Genomic DNA, 21,089 nt, shown 5'->3' with positions numbered 1-21,089 from the left:
CTCACAGATAAGAAGTTCCACATCCTATTGGTGGTAAGGGTGAGAGTATTGTGGGGGAGAATGTGGGAGGCAGTTGAAGGACTGGCAGGTGGCCAGATGGGGTCCTGCCATTCCTCCTCAGTTTCCAGGAAACCAAATAATTCCTCCTGGTGCCCAACAGCTGATAGTTCGTTCGCGAGAGGGAAGATAGTTAATTTTTCAAAGGGAGCTTTTAAATTATAAACCAGACACATTAATTATAACTTTAATATAACAAATGTTATTAAAAGCAGCAAATTCAAAACCATAAATCTTTTCAAAGGTGCATAGGGTTATTATAAGGTAAGTTGGCAGTAATGCAGCTGTTAACTGGTAATGAAATGCTGGGATGTGGAGTCAAGGTGGCCTTACTAGGCCTTATGCTGACTTTCCAAATGAGGAAGACACCCCCTTCCCCCCTTCCCCTTCTTCAGGCCCAGAGCCTCTCCGGAGCTTGAGTAGAGAAGGTACAGGTGCACTGTGGCAGGCCTTGCTCAACCTGTGCTTTCTCAGAACCCTAGAAAGCAGGCCTTGGGGGGGGGGGTTGCTGTACCCTCGGAAGCCACAGATCGGATCCCAGGTCCCACACCCCTGCCAGGCGGGGGCTGGCTTCTCAGCTCCCCTTCCATCTGGCCCCAGTTGGGGGCTTCAGTGGCAGCAGCTGTGGGGCTGAGAAGGGAGAGAACGGGGCCCACCCCCAGCTGTTCCCTGCCTGGCTCACGCTAGGGTAGCAGAGGGAAGTGGGTGGGCCGTGTGCAGGAGGTGAGGTCCTGTGTGAAAGGCACTATAGGAGCTAAGTTTGAGGCAAGGGGCATCTGGATGATCTCAGGGACTCCCTGATGCTCACAGATGGGGAGGGGCTGAGCCTAGCAATAGAAAACCCAGCTCCCCAGGCCCGCTGCTCCCACGCCACCCCTCTGGTCATCCACCTTTGCCTCGCAGCTGGCGGCCTGCAAAACCCAGCCAAGCTGGGGGCCGCAGCAGCGGTTGGCAAGGCTGGTGCCCATCTGGCCCAGCCCCTGCCCTAGTGAAGGCACTTCTTTCTACTTTCCAATCATGTCAGTTTCTAATATCTCTGGAAGCAGCAAAAATGAGGGGTCCCCCTCCCCGTCTCACTTTTGGTTATCCTCCAGATGGGTAGGAGTTGTAATGTCAGTTCTAAGAATTCTATTCTTAACCCCACTGACAAAGACTTTCCTTTGAGGGGACTGAATAACACAAGCCCTTTGAAAATCCCAACCTGTCCCAAAAAGTGATTGTCAATCTCAGGGCACAGCAGGGGCTAAGGAAGAGGGTAGGCGTCCTCTGTGCCTCCCCGCGGGGTCACAGCTGGTTCATGGCTGAAAGAAGGGGGGAGGGGCTGGACTTCCACGTGTGGTTGCAGCACGTGGCCCTGAAGAGGGCCGAGGGAGAGCCAGGGGCAGGGACCAGGCTGGTACCAGAGGGAGTGGGGGTGTGTGGTGTGGGTGTGTGTGGTGTGTACTCCAGAGGGTGAAAGCACACGGGTGATGGGGGCTTCTGTGTGAAAGTGTATTGTCTGGCCGCGGGTGTGGTGGGTCGGGGGCTGGGAGGCACAGGAGACATCTGAAGGTTAGCATGACAGCGCTTCCTTTCCTCCCACTTCCTCTCCTGCAGGTTTTCCAGGCCACTTCATTCCAGCAAGGCCAGGCGCAGCTCCTTGGCAACTGTGAGGGGCTGTGGCCAGGGAGAGGACGACTCCTGGGACCTGGGAAGCTGACACCCACAGCCTTTACGCTTAGCCTTAGTCACTGGGCTCTGGCGTTGGTGCCGTCGGAGGCAGAGACCCAGCCTCTTCGGGCATCAGATCCCGAGTCCCAGGCTCTCTGCCTCCCAGGCTTTCACAGAGGTGGTCTCCCACCCTCACCACCCCTGGCCAAGGGCAGCAGGGAATGGCAGGAAGGCGGGAGGGGAAAAGCTCTGAGAGGCGTGTCCTCTTCTCTACCTTCAGCAGTGCTTCACGGTTCCTGTTCTTACAATGTGATCCGGGGGTCGACTGGCTGCGCATGGGTCAGGGGCGAAGGGCATCCGGGAGAGGGACAGCCGTGCGTGCGTGAGTGTGTACACGCACACACCCAGAAGGGGTGGGAGGGAGGGACACAGACAAAGAGAAAGACTCGGGCCTCAGGAGAAAGGGTCGGAGAGCCAGGGGAAGGCCAATTCAGAGTTACAGGTAAACAGTTTTTGCAGGGGTGTGTGGAGACACTGAGGCATAGCCAGTGGGACCTTAGAGACACAGGCAAAGGGGTGAGGAGCCGGAGGAGGCCCAAGAGCAGAATGGGCACGCAGAGCGGCGCAGGCCTCGACCTGGCAGGCGGGCGCGAAGGGCCTTTTGCCAGGCACTGGGAGCTGTCTCTTGCTTTCCTCCCCCATCCCCGCCTGGAGAGGAGTGTCTCTCCATTGGTTTCCAGGCTCCTGGCATCTCCTGGAGCGAGTCAGTAAGGGGTGGTCCCTTCCCACTCCACCAGGTACTGAACCTTGCCCTCGGGCGTGACCCTCCTGGCCAGCACCTGGTACTTCTCCCCACAGGCTAGCCGCCCGGCCGCGCCAAAGTAGTTGGTGATGGATGACTTGAGGTGGGACAAGGACGAGTCATCCTCACTGATGCTCTCGAAGGTGTGGCTGTCGATGCCTTCGTCCGGCCGCTCGGGGCCCGAAGCCCCCTCGGCACTGCTGTCCGAGGGGCAGCGCCCACCCAGCTCGGCTGCCCGCCGCTTTGCCCGCAGCGGCATATACGCTTTGGCTGCCAGCTTCCTCTTGCGGCTGCCCACTGTCCGTCTGCGTCAGGATGGGGAGAGGAAGACGATGGGAATGGGATGGAGTCATACTGACAGGCCCCTCTCCCCGAGCACCCCCTGGGCACCTGGCGCTGGGATGGAGCACCTCTCTGGGTCCTCACCACAGTCCCGAGGCGGCTCGGGGAGGCGGGGGGGGGGGGGGGGAACGGCCCGCGGGGGGAGTGACAGTGTGTGCTGTGTGTGCCCAGCGCTAAAGGCCACTTGCCGAGGCCCTGCCTGCGCTGCCTTGTCCCTTCCCTGGACTGTCCCTGGACTCGCAGCTAGGAGTCCAGTGGGGTGGGGGGATGGGAGCGACCCACTAACGGACCTTGTCCCCAGAGCCTGGACTGGAGAAAGGCAGATGTGCGTGTGCAACACATACACAGGGACAGAAAGAGCTGGGGGAGAGACAGACACACACAAAACAAGAGGTGCGTGTCCACAGGTGCTTAGAAACAGGAAGCAAGCCCCGAAGAGCTTGTGAGAACCAAAGAAACAGGAGGACCCAAATACAAAGACAAAGGTGATGGCAGAGAGAGACACCCAGAGAGGCCTGCGGGCGGACAGGCGCCAGGACACGAGTGTCCTAGAACGCAGTTGCAGGAGCCTCCTGCGCCGCTGAGGACTGGCTACTGCCAAACAGACGGTAGCCTTGCCTAGGTCCCCAGGCATTTCTGTCCCCTCTCCCAGGCCCCACCCCCTGCATGACGCCATTTCCCCCTCCATCAGGCTTCCAAATCAATGGCTCTTTTCCTTAGGGACCCAGAAGACAGACCCCAGATTTAGACAGCCAAGGAGCAGGGCACCCTGCGCTCAGAGGCAGAGACATGCGAAGCCATGGCCCACGGAGGCCAAGAATCCTAGCGCAGAAACTCCCCAGGGACAAGTGTCACATCACCTGCAGTCGGGGCAGAGCACCGTGAATGGCCGTACGCAGCCCCGTCTGAACCCCAGGACTCCGAAGCAGAGGGTCCCAGACCCAGACTCACGAGCGGAGAGGGCCAGGTCCCCGAGCTTGAGGAAGGCACGGGGTGGGGGGGACCTCACCTGGAGTCGTAGGAGAGGCTGGTGGAGGCCGAGCCAGAGGTGCTGGCGGCGTCAGTGGAGTCCACGTCTGAGAAGAAGGTCTGGCCTGAGCTGGCGCTGAGAGGGAGCAGAGCGTGAGCCTGGCCCCCCGACACTCGGCTACTCTCTAGACCCGAACGGCCTTCATTTCTAGCACCTGTTTCAACCTCCTACCAGCCATGCAGACACAGGTGATGAGGTTCAGAGAGGCTGAAGGACTCTGCTGGGGCTGCACAGTTTAGTAGCTGCTCAGTAGGGGCTGGAGCCCAGGCCTGTGTGACCGAAGCCCTTGCCCTGCTCCAGGAAGCACTAAATGACCTTTCATCATTTCAGAACCGAAACGGGACTGTGCAGGCCCTCCCCTGAGGTGCACTGACACAGTCTGGGGCGCGTCAGGGAAGGCGCCCTGGAGGAATGGGAATGCGGGGTAACCAAAGCAATTCTGGTGCACGGCGGGAGGGCCGGCAGCAGCAGAAGAGGGGCTGGAGAGGTCGGGAGGGCCCAGGCAAGGTGGCCTGTGACCGTGCTCTGGGGGGCTGTCCTGGCCACCTTCCAGCAGGGGCATGGCGTGCCAAGACAGCTCTAATGTGGGAAGACCGGTCAGGCAGCCGAGGCAGGCAGCCTAATGCAGCGTGGACCCCTTTAACTGGAATGACCCCGAGGGAGCTTCCACTCCTTGAAAGGCTCTCTGCTTTGTCCCTTCCAGAGCCTGCCTTCGTTGCTGGGGAATGGAGGTCTCACTACCTGCTTCCACCCCACACTTCAGAGCAGCCCTCTCTGGCCGGGTCCCTCACTGTTACCTTTTTAAGCTCTGAATTTCATCCAGCGAGAAGTCGAATATGCTGGCTAGGTGGTGGTTGGTGCTCCAGGCTGAGGTAAAGTCGCTCTGTGGACACAGGAAAGAGGGGAAGGAGGGTCAGTGAGCATCAGACCCGCCTCACAGCAGCCTCTCTCTGCCGAGGGCCACACAGGCTCTCCGAGGACTGGGCCTCCGGACGGTAAGACTGGTCACTCGCTTTTTCGTCCCAGGCTGGAGCCGGATCACAGCGGGCCTAGCCCTGACTCCCTCTCTAGCCGACTGCACCCCCTTCCCATCTCTGGGCCTCAGTCACCCGAACTGCAGAAGGCGGACAGGGACAGCTGCTGGGCTTCCCTGCGCACGGGGCCGGGACGCAGAGCGGAGTGAGATGCTGACTACGAGCAGCTTGCCCAGCGTCAGGTGCGGGGCAGGTGTGAGGACCACTGGCGTCACTGTCCACACGGAGGGTTGCTGCGCCGAGGCCCGGCCACTAAGGAAGGAGTGTTCTGGGGACCTGTTCTAGGCTGGGCTCGGCCACTGGCTGACGTGTGACCTCAGGAGAGTCGCTGGCCCTTCCTGGTCCGCAGTGACCCCACGGGACCGTGGGGGCAAGGACATCACCTCTCCTGCCCTGCCCCCTCGGCTTCTGGGGAGAACTTGAGGAGATAAGGGAGTGGTCTTGCAGTGCCCTAGCCTTTGCTTGTTTAGCTAGAGGAGGAACTGGCTTCTCCTTTAAGGGACGTGGGAGAGTTTCCCCCTAGGCCTGGGGTGCTCAGTTCCCTGCACAGGAATCCCTACTGTGTGCTGACCCTGTGTGTGAATGTGGAGAGCAAGAAAACAAGAAACTAACACTGGGAATAGCATCTTCCAGCAAAAACTTTGATCTTTTTCTTCTATAAACTCGCCTTTTCTGCTGCTGGAATTCGTGAGGCAACAAACTGTGGAGACAGAAAGGGGAGAGGGGGGCTGGGTCAGAGCCTGAAGGCCCAGGGGGAGGAGAGGCAGGCCTGGGGACACAGCAGTGCAGGGTTGGGGGGGGCAGGCGCTCCTTCCAGGCAGTGGGTGTGGGAGGGCGTGGGGGGGGGTATGGTGGGCAGGAGAGAGAGAGAAGGCTGGTCTGTCCCCGATGCCCAGGACGAGGGGCTCAGCTCAGCCAGAACCAGGGACCCCTTACACACTCTCACTTCCCCTTCCCTCTCTGCCTAAGCCCTAACCCAGCAAGACTGGGCCCCATGAGCTGGCTTGCCCTCCAAGCAAGGCAACAGGGGCGACGGTGGAAGGAGCCCAGGGTGTGGGACCGGGGCCCAGCTCGGTTGCTAACTGACCCTCTCTGGTGCCTCCAGCTGGGCCTAGCGGGGTGGAGGTCTTCCCTGCTCACTTGGGCCCCCTGTCTGGGCCCACTGCACAGCCCATCGGCTGGGGCTGTAGCCGGGAGTAGCAGAGACCCCGAGCTTGCTCCCCGGGCACTGACCCAGGCTTGTTCCTTCCTCTCTTACGCAGCTCAGAGGAGGCGCCGCTCTCAGTGGGCGCCAGGCCCTTGTCAGGCAGCAGCTTCCCTGGGGGGTTGGGGGGGACACGGATACGCAGACGGAAGATGCACTTCTTCTTCTTGATCTCCTTGCCACAGAGGAACCTGGGGGATGGGCAGGGGGAGGAGAAAGCTCTGGAGTCTGTCGGTCCCTCCTCCTGGTCAGGCGGGTCAAGCATTAACATTACCCTCTCTGCCTCCCTGGACCTAGAGCTAAAATCCAGGGTTGCCTGTGGAGACGCTGATTCCTCAAGGCCCGTGGGACCAAGGGTCCGGGGTGGTGGCTGGGGGTGTGGCTGATGGTTCCTCCCTGTCCTCCCTCTTGCATGTATATGATTCTTGCTGCTCCTCTCCCTTTTCTTCTCTGCCTCAACTGGCCCCAAGGTCACCACCTCCAGGAAGGCCTCCTCTAGCTCCCAGTGGAACAGCTATGGCTGACACTGGATTCTACAGCGTCCCGTTTTCTGGTCTCCCCAAGGAGACTGAAAACACCCCCAGCTGCTTCCCTCCTCCTTCCAGCACTGGCTGAGCTGCCATGAGGTGAGGACGTGACTCAGACAGTCCTACCCTCAGAGCACTGTCCACAGGGAGTGCGGGAGGCCCCACTGTTCAAGAGCAGGACTGTGTCTGGGCCCCAGACCCTGCGAAGGTGGAAGAGAGAGTGGATAATGCTGTCTAGAGGTGCGAGAGGTGTCACAGGAGCAGCGACCATGCCTATTCCTCACTGTGTCGTCGGGACCTACACAGGGCTGACACAGTAGCAGTTCAAGAGTCGTTCGTAGAACAAAGGAGTGGAAGGGATAGAAGAGCATTCTAGTCAACAGAGGGGGCTGAGCAAAAGCACTGAGTGGGAGAGCAGTGGGTTCAGAATGGCCAACACCCAGAATAAACAAAGCAATGGCTCCATGGCAGAAGGCACGGGCAGGGTCTGCTCACGAGAGGCCTCAAATGCCGTGCTCAGGAGCCTGGGCATTCCCTGCAGCAGCAGCACGGGATGTGTCAGCTGTGTGTTCTGAGAAGGACTCGGAAGTCTGGAGGCAAGACGAGTTAGGAGGCTGCAGCCCACCCAGTAGATGATGAATTGATCCTTCAGTGCCTGGCCCAGAACCACAGATGGCGAGAGCAGGAGGGGCCCTCAAAGCTCAGGGGTGCACCCTCTATGGAGCCGAACCCAGGACTCAAATGCATCAAGCTGCTGGAGTGGTCGGGGAGGCGTCACAAAGGAGGTGGGGTGCCCCCTGAATCTTGAAGAATGGGTAGGACTTATTTAGTCAAAGAGAAGGGGAGAGAGACCCAGGCTGGAGCACAGTTTGAGCAAAGGCCATGAGGCAGGAAGATGCTTTACACCCAATCCCACCTGTTGGGGGCCCCATGCGCTCCCTCCCTTCCCTGCACGCACCGGCTTTTGTAACTGTTCAGCGCATTGAGGAGATGTGGTCCTCGGTCAGTCACGGGGGTGCTGGTGAGCTGAGGGGAGCAGCCAGCAGGAGAATCAGACCTAGGCACATGACCCCTGCCCCCTCCCTCCCCTCGATCTCTGAGTGAGGGCCCTGACTTCGGCTAAGATTCTAAATCTTTTCACCTCTCTGAGCTCACTTCTCCATCTGGAAATGGGACAGTTAACTCCTGTCCTAGATGGATCAAGAGGTTTAATGGGACGCCTGGGTGGCTCAGTCGGTTAAGCGTCTGCCTTCAGCTCAGGACATGATCCCAGGGTTCTGGAATCGAGCCCCACATCAGGCTCCCTGCTCAGCAAGGAGTCTGCTTCTTCTCTCTCTCCCCCCCCCAACTCGTTCTCTCTCTGGCGCATGCATGCGCTCTCTCTCTCAAATAAATAAAATCTAAAAAAAAAAAAAAAAAGGTTTAAGAATGTCCATGCCCTTGACCCAGTCATGCCACTCCATGGGCTCTATCATAGAAATAGAACGTGAAATTCGAACAAAGCTTTAACAAAGCTTCCCTGCAGCATCAGCCCTAATGACCGGCAAGTGTGCAGAGCGGGGAAGAGACTCCCTGCCCAATAGGAAGGAACACAGTAAGTAAGCCATGGTGGACACCAATGGAGTCATTAAAAATGTTGATGAAAACTCTTTCGGAATATGGAAAAGTATTTATGATATAATGTAAGCTGAAAAAAATAAATGATTTAAAATTTTATATACTATATAACATAAGCCAAGGAAAAACAGAAGAAAGGATGGAATATATTAGTAGCAACTGTTTCTGAGTGGTGTGATGGGGGAATATGGATGACTTTTTTTTTTAAGTAGGCTCCACACCTAGCGTGGAGCCCAACACGGGGCCCAAACTCAAGACCCTGAGATCAAGACCTGAGCTGAGATCAAGAGTCAGACACTTAACTGACGGACCCACCAGGTGCTCCCGGATGATTTTTTTCTTAAGTATACTTCCTTATACTTTTTAGTGCTTAAATTTTTCTACCAGGAACATGTATGTTCTTTTCATAAATCAGGAAAAAAGATATTAAAAATACCAGCTCTATCTTTTAAGGCTTTGCAATATGTATATCTTTTTTTTTTTTTTTTAGATTTACTGATCTATTTTAGAGAGAGAGAGAGGAGAGACAGGCACATGAGCACACACACGGAAGGAGGGGGAGTCTGAAGCAGAATCCCTGCTGAGCACAGAGCTCGATGCAGGCTGGATCCCATGACCAGAGCCGAAACCAAGAATCAGCAGCTCAACTGACCATGTCAACCCAGGTGTCACAACAGTATTTATGTCTTATAAATTATCAAACACTATACACGAAGATGTTATTATATGAAAAGCTTCTACAAAGCATAAGAGTCTTTTTCTTTTTTGTAAATTCCTGTCTCATCAAAGAGAGATTTGGGGCAGTCAGTAGAGAAGATACTTCACTCTGGATTGGTGGAGAGGACTCTAAGGTTGTCGTTAGGGAAAAGGGGGCATGGCGCCACCATGGGAGAGGTTGGTTCCAGTCCTGGCTCAGCTCCAAAGCTGTGCTGGCCGCCAGCGAGTCACTCTCCACCTCTGACATCCTGAAAGTCTCTGGTTTGTTACTTTACTCCCTGGGTCCCAGGGCCCCCGGGGACGACTTCTGCTATTCAGAGTAAGACCAGCAGGGGGCAGGCCCACTTCACTTTCCACTGTAGCCAGGTGGTCCGGAGGACGTCAAGCTTCTCTGCAGAGAGCCCTGTTCCAGCCAGATGCACCCCTAGCTCCCTGCTGCTGAGTCAGTGAGACCCCAACCCGCCCACTGCCAAAGCCTGGGTCAGGAAGCCCCTTGCAGGGCACTGGCCTAGAGGCTTGGACTCAGGGACGTGGCAGCTAAGAGGCTCTGGGTCTTTCCCCCAGCCAACAGCCCTCACAGACAGGCAGTGCTGCGGGAGAGTGAGCCCTCAGACACCGAGATCCCAGTCCTGCATGCACCGTGTGGCCCTGGGCAAACCTCTCCCCTCTCCTGACCTCGGTAAGCCCACTGGGGAACGGACTCCTGCCATTCTGCCGTCCCATGGGCCTGCGTACCTTGCCAAGCTGCAGGAGCTCCCAGTGGTGGTTGACAAAGGCCAGAATCTCCTCAAAGTCAAAGTACTTCTTCTTGCTCTGCACCCCCAGGTTGTAGAGGGCCAGGTGAACCACATCCACCCTGGGCAAGGGGGCGAGTAGGTGGGGCTGGTGAGGTGGCAGCCTGCCCAACCAGGGCTGGAACCTCCTGGGTCCAGGCTGAAGGGCAGGGGCAAGGCTGGGAGCTGGTGGCTGGAAATGGAATTGTTCCCGGAGGGCGGTGGGAGCGGAGCCGCTGGGAGGGGACGGGGGTGGGCCTGGGTCAAGCCCCACCCTCTCACCATCGCAGGGGCAGCCGCTCGATGTACTCCGGGCCCTGGTTACACACGGAGCAGAAGAACAGGTAGAACCTGGGGGCGGGTGGAGAGGGGCCTGTGGTGGGGAGAGCTGACATCCCACCCTAGCCCAGCCCCTCACCCCGCACTCCCCACCTGCCTTCCCACAGTAAGTGTCGTCCTCCTCCTGAGGGCTAGGGGCCCTACAGGGGGTGGGGGTTAGCATGGGGCAGGACAAACACCAAACACCATGAAATACTTCCCTGCCCCTCCTTCCCCTATGTTGGTATCCTGGAGTGTGGCTGAGTTCAGAGTGAGCTGAGCGAGGATGGGCCGGAGCCGGCACCCTCTTCCCCTGAGACACGCGCGCGCACGCACACAATCACAAACACGACACACCAACCGAGACACACAGTATCGGGTACACTGGAGGAGACCAGGGCTTACGGAAGGTGGGACTTTGTCTAAGGTCTCCCCCCTGAGTCAGTGGCAACTGGGGCCGCGGCCTGGCACGCTCCTTGACTGAGAAGGCCCCCCTCGCCCTGAGCAGACTCCCCAGGAGAGGTGTCCACCACCAGAGACCCCCACCCGCCTGCGTAGGGCCCGGCAGACGGTCTGCAGGAGCCGCTGCCCCTGCTGAGGCCCCTCCCCCCACCCGCCCACCTCCCCCGCGAGGCTTAGCCGGGCCAGGTGAGCACCTACCGGTCTCCGAACATCATGGGCTCGTTGAGGCACTGGGTGCAGGCCTCGTGGAACCACTGCCGGCACCGGTAACATTGCAGCATCCGCAGGTACCATCTGGAGCCAGAGGAGCCAAGGTCAGGCAGGCCACGCTCCCAGCCAACCACCAGCCTCAGCCACCGCTCCCTACACCAACTCGCGCTCCGCGGCAGGGGGCGGGGGGACGGGACTCACAGTTACCGAGCACCCAGGCTGCGCCAGGGGCGGTCGGGGGAGCAGGCGTGTGCTCTACCGTTTCATCTCACCATCTGGTAAAAGACGGGCCACTGTCCTAATTTTACGGGTGACTCTGAGCTTAAATGGCTTGCTCAAGGTCACTCAGGAAGCAAGTGGTGGATGGTGACTCAAATCCTGGGCTCCCTCACTTCAAAGCCTGTGCTCTTCATGCCGCCCTGGAGCCCCCATCTCTGGACTGCGCCCCACACACTGTTTCTCAGACACGACCGAAATGCAAAGGTTTGCCCAGGAGACACGCAGGAGACTAATGGCTCCTGCAAGCTCCATGGGGCAGCACCGCGTCTGGTTTTTCTTACCCGGTACTGTATCTACCCTCTCGTGTGAATGAAGGGCAAAGTGGTACTTCCTTAATGACAATCGATGCTTTGTCCACAACTTGCTGGGTGAGGTCCCTAGACTGTGTGCGTCAGAATCACCTGGGGTCTACGTTAAACTATGAAGATCCCTTGGTCCACTCGAGACCTACTCAATCTTTGGGGGAGCCCCTGGGAGATGCATTTTTAACAGTCACCCTGAGCAGCTCTGCCCAGTAAGCACTGAGAGCTACTGTCTCAATTCTGTAAAGGTCTCGTTAAGCATTTCTCCCCGTTATCCCACACCCCTTCCCACACTCAGGGAAGTTGATCCCACTTGAGAGATGAAATACTTCAAGGGATTTGCCCAAATTACCCAGTTAGGCTGGGTAAGCCCAGTCTCCAGACCCCTACTACTTGTCAACAGATCTTGGGGCCAAGATTCAGGACTTCAGGGCATCCTGCAGGCTGTGTCCTGAGGGCAGAGACCCTATCTCTCACTTCTGTGGTTCCTGCCACCATGTCTGGTGCAGTCAGCCCAAGGGAGCAGGCTCAATCCCCCATGGCTACATGGACACCCAACCTGGTAAGGAAGAATCAACCAAAGACTCTTGTCCTATAGTCAGGGTAAGAATCCCCTCCACAGCATCCCTACACATGACCCCCAGCCCCTACTTGCACACCTCCAGAGGAATGTACCTTAATATCTCATCAGCAGCCTATCTCATTGACTCTGACAACGGAAAGGTTTATCTTCAATTCCACGCACCAACAGTAACAGCTCACATTTATTGAGTGCTGACCAAGTGCCAGGCCCTGGGTGAGACTTTCTGTGAATTATCTAATCGCTACTCTGCTCACAACACCATATACGGGGACACTACGATGAGAACTGCGTTCAGGGGCTGCGCACAGCTCCAAGGAGCTGGGAGGATCTGGACACTCTCTTCCGTACTTCCTTCCCTTCCCGGGAGCCTGGGTCTGAGAGCGCGAGCCTCGCCACCTCGAGCCCCGGCCCCACCCCCTGGAGGCCCCGCCCCCTGCCCAGGACTCCACCCCGCGCCCCGCCCCCCGGGGAAGGCCCCGCCCCGCGGCCTTACTCTCCCGGCCCGCCGCAGTAGCAGTAGCACTGCTGCTGGTTGGTGCGGTGGGGCGAGTCCCACTCGAGCTCCTCGGGCTGGTAGGACAGCACCATCTTCACGGCCTGCAGCGTCCTGGCGATGGCGCCCTTCTTCAGCGCGCCGCCTTTCTGCGGGGAGATGTGGGTCCGGCTCAAGCCGCGGGGTCCCGGCAGGGGTTGGTGGCTGGCGGGAGGGCGGGGTGGCTAGCAAGGGACATGCTGACCCCGCGGACCCGCAGATATTCCAGTGTAGTCGGAAGCGCAAGAAGCTTTTTCTCATCGATCCTGAATCTATCCTCTCTCCATCCCAGAAGGCTCTCTCTTGAGGAGCAACAATATAGGTAACGATAATAACCAGTATGTATTGAGTGGGGGTGCTCACATGGGTTTTGTCTGTTGATAGCAAAGCGCCTACCCCTGGCACCAAACCCATATCCATTTTGCCATTTGTTGAGGAAACAGGCTCAGGGGGCGTAAGGAACCTGGCTAAGGACATACCACTTGTGATCAATGGCAGCAGCACTGTCTGCCTCCAAAGCCCAGGCTCTGCGACCTGCAGTCCGGCCTGAGCCCAGGGAGTCTAGGCTTCCCGGTGAAGTGGGGGAAGGCAGGGACTGCAAAGATGGAGGGCTCACCCGCACAGCCAGCGCGAAGATGCAGCGTCGGCAGAACCAAGGTGTGAGCAGGGGCCGGTCCGCACTGCCCGCTCTAGGGATGTGGCACTGCTGGTGGTACCCTACAGCAGAGGGGGGCTGGTGAGTGCCCGCGGGGAAGCAGTGGCCCTGGGCCAGTCAGCCCAAAGGCCACAGGGCTGGGGAGGGCGGCCGCAAGTCGGAGGAGCCTTAGGCCTGCCGGCTGCCTGGGAACGGGCGGGCAATGCTCACCAAGGCAGCCACGCTCGTGTCCAAGCAGGTGACTCAAAGACAGCCTGGGCCCCAGCGGGGGGAGGCACCGCAGTCGGGCTTCAGCCTCTGTGCCCCATCTCTCCACCCTTCCTCTCTACTGGATCAGGGGGAGCTCCAACCTGCACACCTTGTCTCACTTTCCAGAAGCCCCAGCTCTCCCCAGGGGTCACCTCCCTGGGCCCTCATTCCCAGAGACTGGCTCCCTGTCACTCTGGAGCTCCAACAGAAACAGGAAGCCAGCTGAGATCCCAACAGTGAGGCCTGCCCATTGGGCCAGTGGGGGTGGGGCAGATCGGGGCCTCCTCTGTGCCCTGCTCACCACACTCACCCAGGCCACACTTTCCACAGATGAGGATCTCATTCAACGGCCCTGACGTCTTCCCCAGACAGATGTTGCACTTGGGCTCCTCCCCTGGAACACCAGCTGAAAGGGAAAGAGGTCCTCCAGGGTCAGTTCTGGCTCACAGGAATTAGAAGAGTTTAAAATTCACCTTCCAGGTACTGAGCCTCTACTCAGTGCAGAGACTAGCACTGGGCCCCACGGGCCCACTCACTGAGTCTCCCCAACCACTCTGAGGTACCTAGTATCATTAGCCCATTCTAAAGATGGGAAAACTGAGGCTCAGAGCGGTTAAGTCCCAGAAGTTAAATAGGAGACGGATTTGAACCCATGGCTGTTTGACATCAAATCCTTTGTTCTTTCTGACCATATCATGCTGCCTCTTCGCCTAATTTAGTTTGTTTCTTAAACATGTTTTTTTAATTTTGTTTTCTTTTTTTTTTTTTAAGATTTTATTTATTTATTTGACACAGAGAGAGAGACAGCGAGAGCAGGAACACAAGCAGGGGGAGTGGAGAGGGAGAAGCAGGCTTCCCGCCGAGCAGGGAGCCCGATACGGGGCTCGATCCTGGAACCTGGGATCATGACCTGAGCTGAAGGCAGATGCTTAACAACTGAGCCACCCAGGCGCCCCTCTTAAACATTTTTTATGTTAACAATAATAGGATGTTATAATGAAACTCCATGTTCTTATCGACAATGAAGAACTCATAGCCAATCTTGTTTTGACTACATTCCTACCCACTTCCCCCTCTTGTATTATTTTGAATCAATTCCCAGATACCTAACCATTTTCTGAAAATATTTCAGTATGTAATTCTGAAAGATTAGGATCCCTTTAAAAAAAAACCCCAACATAACTACAGTGCCTTTCTTGCACCTAAAAACTAAAAACAATTTCTTAATATCACCAACAAATTCAATTAGTGTTCACATTTCCAACTGTTTCTTAAATAAAAATGTCATAACAATTTTAAGTATGCTCAACTGCTTTTAATCTACAAGTTTTTTCTCATCTCTTTTTTTTGCTTTTTTTTTTTGGTTATCGTTAAAGAATATGTGTGTTTATGTGTGAAAGGTTTGAGTGAATAAATTAACACATTCTGATACATGTTTCTGTCTTGTTCCCCCTAGTGGGCTGAAAGTTTTATAAGAGCAGAAATGGTATCTGCTCATCACTATGTCCCCAGGACCTTATACATTGGGTAGCACATAATGTGTTCAAGACACATCTGTTGAATACGTGGTCTCTTGCCTCTTATTCCTGAATATGCAACCGTGGGTCGCAGTAAGCCCTCACTGGCTTAAGGAAGTAAGTCACTGATGTCGGCCAGTAAAGTAGTAAGCTTAATTAAGTAATCAATAACTCCAGCTTACTCAGCCTTGTGCTTTCATAAGTTGGGTGATGCCACAGGGGCACCATCCTGCCTGTGAGGCACAGTTATCTGGCTGGGGAGACAAGCTGTTCCCCAGGTGAGCACTGTAGCACATCCGGGGTCCCCAGCACACCATGGGCCTCTACTCAAATGTCTGCTAAGGCATCTTTCTTCACCTGCTGGCTCCCTATGCCTTCAACTCAAGAGAAGAGCTCCTCATCGCTTTGGACCTTTGTAGAAGAAATTGAGAGTGCGGAGGGAGGGGGGTTTGGAGAAGAGTCTCCACGTCTGCATCAGCCACCACACCTTGGAGACAGGGGTGGTTTGGAACCTCTACAAACTGACTGGGTTCTGTGGCCTCTACTTGGCAGGCTCCTTGAAATCCTTTCTTACAGTAACAAATTCTTTAGGAAGTGCCTCCCCGTAACTGAGTAGCACTGGGCTAAGTGCTATACTTGGGGTCTCATGTCACCACCCTGCGAGGCCACTAATGTCATCACCTCCTTTCTTCAGATGAAGAAACTGAGGCTCAGAGAAGTGGTGTCACTTGCCCAAGGACATGCAGCTAGCAAGCTGCAGAGCTGAAATCTGGTGCAAGATCTACTGAACCTAAACTTGGAGCTCCATGTTGGAAATGTATGCATGCTGGGACTGCTGAGTGGTGTCTGTCGCGTCTGTGGGAGGGGAGAATGGTGGCCAGAGTGGGGAAATGTCAGCTCTCTGCGTGCAGGGATGGCCCTCAACCCGGCTTCGAAAGGGAAGCTCCGTCCGGGCATGTCCATCTTCACCCTGCCTGGTCCGTCTCTGCTTTCTTGGCTTTCCCACCAAGACTAGGGCTGCCTCCACTAGTTTTCTTCACACATGGATAGGGTACACTGTGCTCACATCTAGAGGCGCCAGTTTTGATGGCCTGGGCCCCTCCCCTCCAGCCCCGTTCCTAGCCCCAGACTGATCCCCAGCTTTGTGCAGCAGGGGATGACATGCCATCCCAGCTCTCCTAGCACCTTCCCAAGACACTTCCTCCACCTGACTGCCTCCCTCATGACGCGGGAGTGATCAAGGGCATGGCGGATGTCGGGAGTGCCTCTCCATGTAAACGCACAACTAGTCATCTTATCCCCTCAAGTGGGCTTGTGGGGGGACGGGGTTCCATGGACGAGACCAGATGCCAAGAGTACAAGAGAGAAGGAGAGAAGGAAAAAGCATGGAAGTGGAGGAGGAGAGAGGGCCAGGGATGGGGCGGGGGAGCCCCGAGCTCTCAGGAGTACTCACCATGTTGTATGTCCTTCCACAGGACCCAGTATTTGGAATTATCTTCAAAAGTCACAAGGCAGCTCTGCTTAGAACTGCTGACCTGGGGCACGGAGAGGGAGGGGCAATGTGAGAAAGTGGCTGGGAAAAGCCACTGGGACACTGGGACATGGTCTTCCTCTCCTATTTTTGTCCCCACAGGACAGAGGGATTATACCCGCTCCTTGTGGCCTGGAAGGCAGAGCTAGGCTGGAAGGGGAAGGACGACAGCAGTTCCGGAGGTAACGTGCACCCAGTTCCTGGGGCCACAGTCCGGGGCCAGGGGACCACAACTTGGTGGGAATGTGGAGGACAGAACAGGCCAGGTGGTCCTCTGAAATAACCTCCAGCCTGATTTTGTTTTGTTCTGTAGGCTCGCAGAGCTCTATTCTAAAGACCTGGTTGGATGGTATTGGCCCTAAGGATGGCACCTGCAAAAGCAGGTTCTGGTTCCTTCCACGGTCATCTTTTGAGCAGGAGGGGCATGAAGGGAGGCCCAGGCCAGAGGCTGCACCTGGGAACTAGGGCCAGGGAGGAAAGGTTTACCCTCTTGATCTTCCCAAGGTAATACAGTCCATCGGTCCAGCGGCACAGCACATACTGGCCCTCCGTCAGCTTGGACATCAGGTCTTTGAAGTTGTTCTTGGCTTTTGCCAGGGCCCCCTTGTTGGGGAGGTGGCTGGTGGCACCATAGGAGTCCCGAGTCCCTGGATCCAGAGCGCGATTCTCCATCAGCTTCCCCTGACACTGGAAGAGAAAGAGAAGAGGGTTTTTACTCCTCGCTCCCCTGCTCCAGCAGTCCATCTGGGAAAGGAAGGAGACTACCACTTACACAACCTATGGTACTATGGGCCAGGCACTTCGATTATCTCATGGGATCCTTGTGACAACCCTGCGAGGGAGACATTATTATTCCCATTCTATGGACAGAGAAACTGAGGTTTGGCAAGGGAAAGTGGCCAGTGGGGCGGAGGCCAAGGCAAGGCTCATAATCAGGTAGGCTAACTCTAATCCTGCCTCTCTTCCCACCCATACCATGCTGCCTTCTAAAGAGAACGAATCTCTCAACCAACCACAGAGCAGTCTCCCTGCCCAAGAGGCCTGAACTCCCAAGCTTAGGAGCCTGAAGCTTTATCCCTTAAGCAAACATGTTCTCTGAGTAGAGGGTCTTCTCCAGGGGAGCAGCGGGGAGGTCCTCGCTAATCCCCTCCTCCCCCCACCCAACCCCTGCCCTGAGATCTGGCCAGAGGAAACTCACCTAGGAAGGAAAACTCCTAGGTGGTTTGCAACCAGGTATAGATGGTCCACCTATGTCTTCCATAATCCCCCTTTCTGCTCTCAGTTATGGGGTGATTTAATGGAAACCACATTTCTGGGACATTTAAACTCACTCTATGCTTCCACTCAGATGTGAATGTGCTGCAAGCAGGTAAGTCAACACAAGCCACCCTCTCGGCACCTGTCTCTCTCACCATCCTATAAAACATGCTACCGCCCTACTGCTCTCTTCTTCCTGCTAATGGGACCACTAATGGTCCCCAGAACCCCTGGGCATCTTTAGACTTCTCCAACCAGTGAGTTGCCACAGTTGGCCAACTTCAAGCCCAGTGGATTTCTGGCATCTGGCCCCTCTTTTCCATGTCCCTGCCCTGGTCTGAGTTCAGGCCTCTCTTTTGCTTGGGCCATTCATTCATTCAATAACTGTTTCCCGAGCCTTGTGCTCACTTATGCCGGGTGCTGGGATGGGGAATGAGACTACCAGCACCCAGTGCAGGTCACTCCCGGCTTTCCTGTCTCCCCACCAGACTCTCCACAGGGCCACCAATTCTTTCTTATTTCTCCCTTTCTTATTATCCCTTTCTGTGGCTCTCCAGTGTCTTCGCAGGCATTGGAAGCCTTCCCCAAGGCCCCCTCCTCCCCTCTCTGGGCTCAACCTGGCTCTATCTATGCCCCTCCATACACTCTTCCAGCTAAACACAGCCTTGCTCTGCTCTTCCAGCCAAACACAGCCCTGCACCCCCTACTCTGGTCCCCTCCTTCTCTGCCATGGCACGGGGCACCTGGTGTAGACGGGGAGAGTCCCGTGTGTTTTGCTGTGTCAGCGCGCATGTACCTTTGTGAGATTGTGTTTCGTGATGTCTGCGGCAGTGTGTCAATGGGTATTTGAAATTAAATACATGTGTGTGCCTGTTCAGGGGCCCTGGGGCAGGCAGGGCACTGTTTGGGGTCTTGGCTCCCCAGACGACACTGGGGCCACGTTCCCCTCCACCCCACACCCCCATTCTGCCCTTTTCTGGACGGCAGAGCAGCGCAGGCTTGGGGCAGGGTATGCGCTCCGAATCCCAGCCTTCTCCCTGCCACCTGGCTCCCGGGCGCTGCGAAGTCCCCGCCCGCCGGGCCTGGGCCCCGGGCCGCGGCAGGTTCACAAACTGACACTTCCTCCCCCTGCCGCGCCGTTGGGAGCCGGCCCGATCGCCGCGCCCCCACTGGCCGGGCGGGGGCCCCCGGGTGGCGGCCCCCTCCCCGCGCCTCCATCCTCCCGGAGCGGGCCCCCGCGGGCTGTGATTGGCTGATTCAAACCCATCTGCAAAGAAATGCCTGTTTGCGGGTTCCCGTCGGCGTCCAGTTCAAATCCGCGGCACCCGGAGCGCGGGGCCGGGCGGGGGCAGGAAGCGAGGATGATTCATGCGCCGGGGCCTCTCCCAGGGCGGCCGTTGGCTTTTTAAAAAAGGGTGTTAGGGAGGGGAAAAAAAAAAAACTTGCAGAGGTACCCCCAGCGGGTTCAAGCGCTCCTCTATTCTGTCGCTCCGACGCCAAGCATCCCCCCCGCCCCCCCCCGTCCCAGTCCTGCCGCAGCCTGACTTCGGACGTGAGCAAAATCCCAAATGCCCCGGTCGGTCTCCACCCCCGCCACCACCCCCCCGCCCCCGAACGGGAAAAGTCAAGATTTGGGGCCAGGGAGCAGCGACCTGTCACCCACGCCCCCCCCAGGGCTCGGGGACCCGGGTGAGGCTCCCACGCCCCGCAGACGCCGCTCACCCGCGTTCCAGCCTCAGGCGCGCAGCTCCCCGGGACCCCGACCACCCACCCACCCGCCGCCCCCGAGGCGCCCGGTTCGCCGAAGTCCGGGGAGATTTCGCAAAGACGGATGTGTGTCGGGAGCGAAGCGTGCGGCGGGGAGTCCCCGCTGAGCTTACCGCGAGCCTGCGTGTCGGCCGGTCCCACTTGGAGTCTGGCCACCAGGCGCATCGGCGGCGGAGGCGGCTGCGCGCGGCCCGCGGCTGCCCGGCCGAGTGTCCGCCCGTGGGGCCGGGGTCGGGGTCTCGGCGGGGGCGGGGCGGGGCGGGGGCGCCGCGGGGAGGAGGGGGGGAGGCGGGGGAGGGAGGGGCCGGGGCGCTCAGGAAGGGGCCCCCCGGGCGCGGGGCGCCATCTTTTTCGCGTTTTCCCGCGAATTATTGACGTCCCGCTTATGTAATTAGCGGAGGCCGCGCCGGCCTCGCCATTGGAGCCCGCGGCCGCGGGGCCCCGCAGCGCCGCCCGCCCGCGCCCGCCCGCGCCCGCCCGCGCCCGCCCCCGCGCGCCCCCGGCCCCCGCCCCCCGCGCGCGCGCATCCCCGCCGCCCCGCGCGCCGCGCGCAGGCACGCGGCGCGACAGCACGGGGACGCGGAGCCCGCCGCGACCCGGCCACGCCGCGGGCACACGCGGAAGCACCGCCCCGCGCCGCCGGAGGAAATACAGTAGGCTGGGGCGCAGACCTCCCGCTGGCCGAGACGCGCAGCGGGGAGGTGCGGACGCGCACTGACTGCCCGCGGGGCCGCGGAGCCGGGGCGGCGGACGGGACTCACATGCGTAAACACACGGCCTCCCGCGCTCGCCGCGTGGACTGCGGCACAGCACCAGCCGAAGGTGGAAACGTACACAGCGCACCCAGCACGGACACAAGGTCCCAACACACGACACACAACAGAGACATTTACAGAATATAGGCATAGATACAAGCGGAGACAGTGTGCACAGCATAGACACACAACAGAACATGCGCGAAAGGTAGACGACCAACAGGCATAGACCCACAACTCAGTAACAACACAGACACAGGAGAGAAAGTGCACCAACGACATATCGCACACAACACAACACAAAGATGCAATCGCAAATACATGCCACATATACAAACACAACGTATAAGTAATTGGCACACGGTGAAAGACAACATGCAGGGTCCTAGGAATAGCAGACGGAGGCAACGGTCATGGCCCCAGTCAGATGGCGTCCTTTCCCAGGGGAGAAAGGGCAGACTTGTCCCTACCCAGACTCACTCTCTGTGCGGATGGGGTGGAGAACACTTGGCAAACAACCGCCCACCCCATCCCTCAGTCCTCCTCTGACCTGCTACCATCCCATTCTGCAGACACCCCCGCGAGGCTGGACAGTGTGTGCATCATGGGTGTGGTCAGTGGACATCCCCATCCCAGCCTTCCTTGCTCACTGTCAAGTTGCCCACTCTTGGCCCTTTGCCTCCCAGCCTGGGGGTATGATTTCCCAGCTGGCTGGTTCTGCCTTTAGGATGCGAGGGGCGGAGCCGATGGGAGGAAGGGCTTACTTCTGGGTCTGAAAGGCCAGCTCCACTAATTACTGGCTGTGGGACCCTGAGTTTCCTTATCGAAATAGAGTTGCTGTGAAGATCAGAGTTAATATATTCACAGCCCCTGACACCCAGTGGGTGTGTTGTGATTTGTTGTAGTTTCAAGAAATTAC

General features: G+C 57.6%; 1 protein-coding gene across 7 annotated transcripts; it reads right to left on the bottom strand.

Moving 5' to 3' along the window:
- Positions 1-230: 230 nt before the first annotated feature.
- PHF19 (PHD finger protein 19) lies at positions 231-19,862 on the bottom strand. 7 transcript variants are annotated; one of them, XM_035723728.1, is made up of 16 exons: positions 19,529-19,700; positions 18,930-19,049; positions 16,878-17,078; positions 16,314-16,395; positions 13,654-13,749; positions 13,056-13,156; positions 12,401-12,549; positions 10,732-10,827; positions 10,036-10,104; positions 9,716-9,836; positions 7,605-7,672; positions 6,149-6,310; positions 5,528-5,615; positions 4,679-4,764; positions 3,861-3,956; positions 231-2,814 (listed from the first exon to the last, which is right to left on the bottom strand). In XM_035723728.1, the coding sequence occupies exons 3-16, from the start codon at positions 17,061-17,063 to the stop codon at positions 2,472-2,474; spliced, it is 1,743 nt and encodes a 580-aa protein (XP_035579621.1). In that variant the 5' UTR covers positions 17,064-17,078; positions 18,930-19,049; positions 19,529-19,700; the 3' UTR covers positions 231-2,471. The 7 variants fall into 7 exon arrangements, with proteins under 7 accessions (XP_035579621.1, XP_035579619.1, XP_035579620.1 ...); XM_035723726.1 differs by lacking the exon at positions 18,930-19,049 and having other exon boundaries at positions 19,529-19,862; XM_035723727.1 differs by lacking the exons at positions 18,930-19,049; positions 19,529-19,700 and adding an exon at positions 17,164-17,561.
- Between the last annotated feature and the right edge of the window lie 1,227 nt (positions 19,863-21,089).

Source organism: Zalophus californianus, chromosome 13 (genome assembly GCF_009762305.2).
Source record: "Zalophus californianus isolate mZalCal1 chromosome 13, mZalCal1.pri.v2, whole genome shotgun sequence".
Lineage (NCBI taxonomy): Eukaryota > Metazoa > Chordata > Mammalia > Carnivora > Otariidae > Zalophus > Zalophus californianus.
This window is presented reverse-complemented; position numbering and strand designations above follow the sequence as displayed.

What these genes read in the sequence shown, in the direction of transcription:
- PHF19 (XM_035723725.1), bottom strand. Translation starts at nt 17,135, where the DNA reads ATGGACTGCTGGAGCAGGGGAGCGAGGAGTAAAAACCCTCTTCTCTTT. An exon ending in AGAGGAAGGAACAAGCCTGG is followed by an intron (nt 5,616 to 6,148) that starts GTCAGTGCCCGG and finishes CTGTCTCCACAG; the next exon opens with TTTGTTGCCTCACGAATTCC. An exon ending in AGCCTCTCCTACGACTCCAG is followed by an intron (nt 2,815 to 3,860) that starts GTGAGGTCCCCC and finishes ATCCTGACGCAG; the next exon opens with ACGGACAGTGGGCAGCCGCA.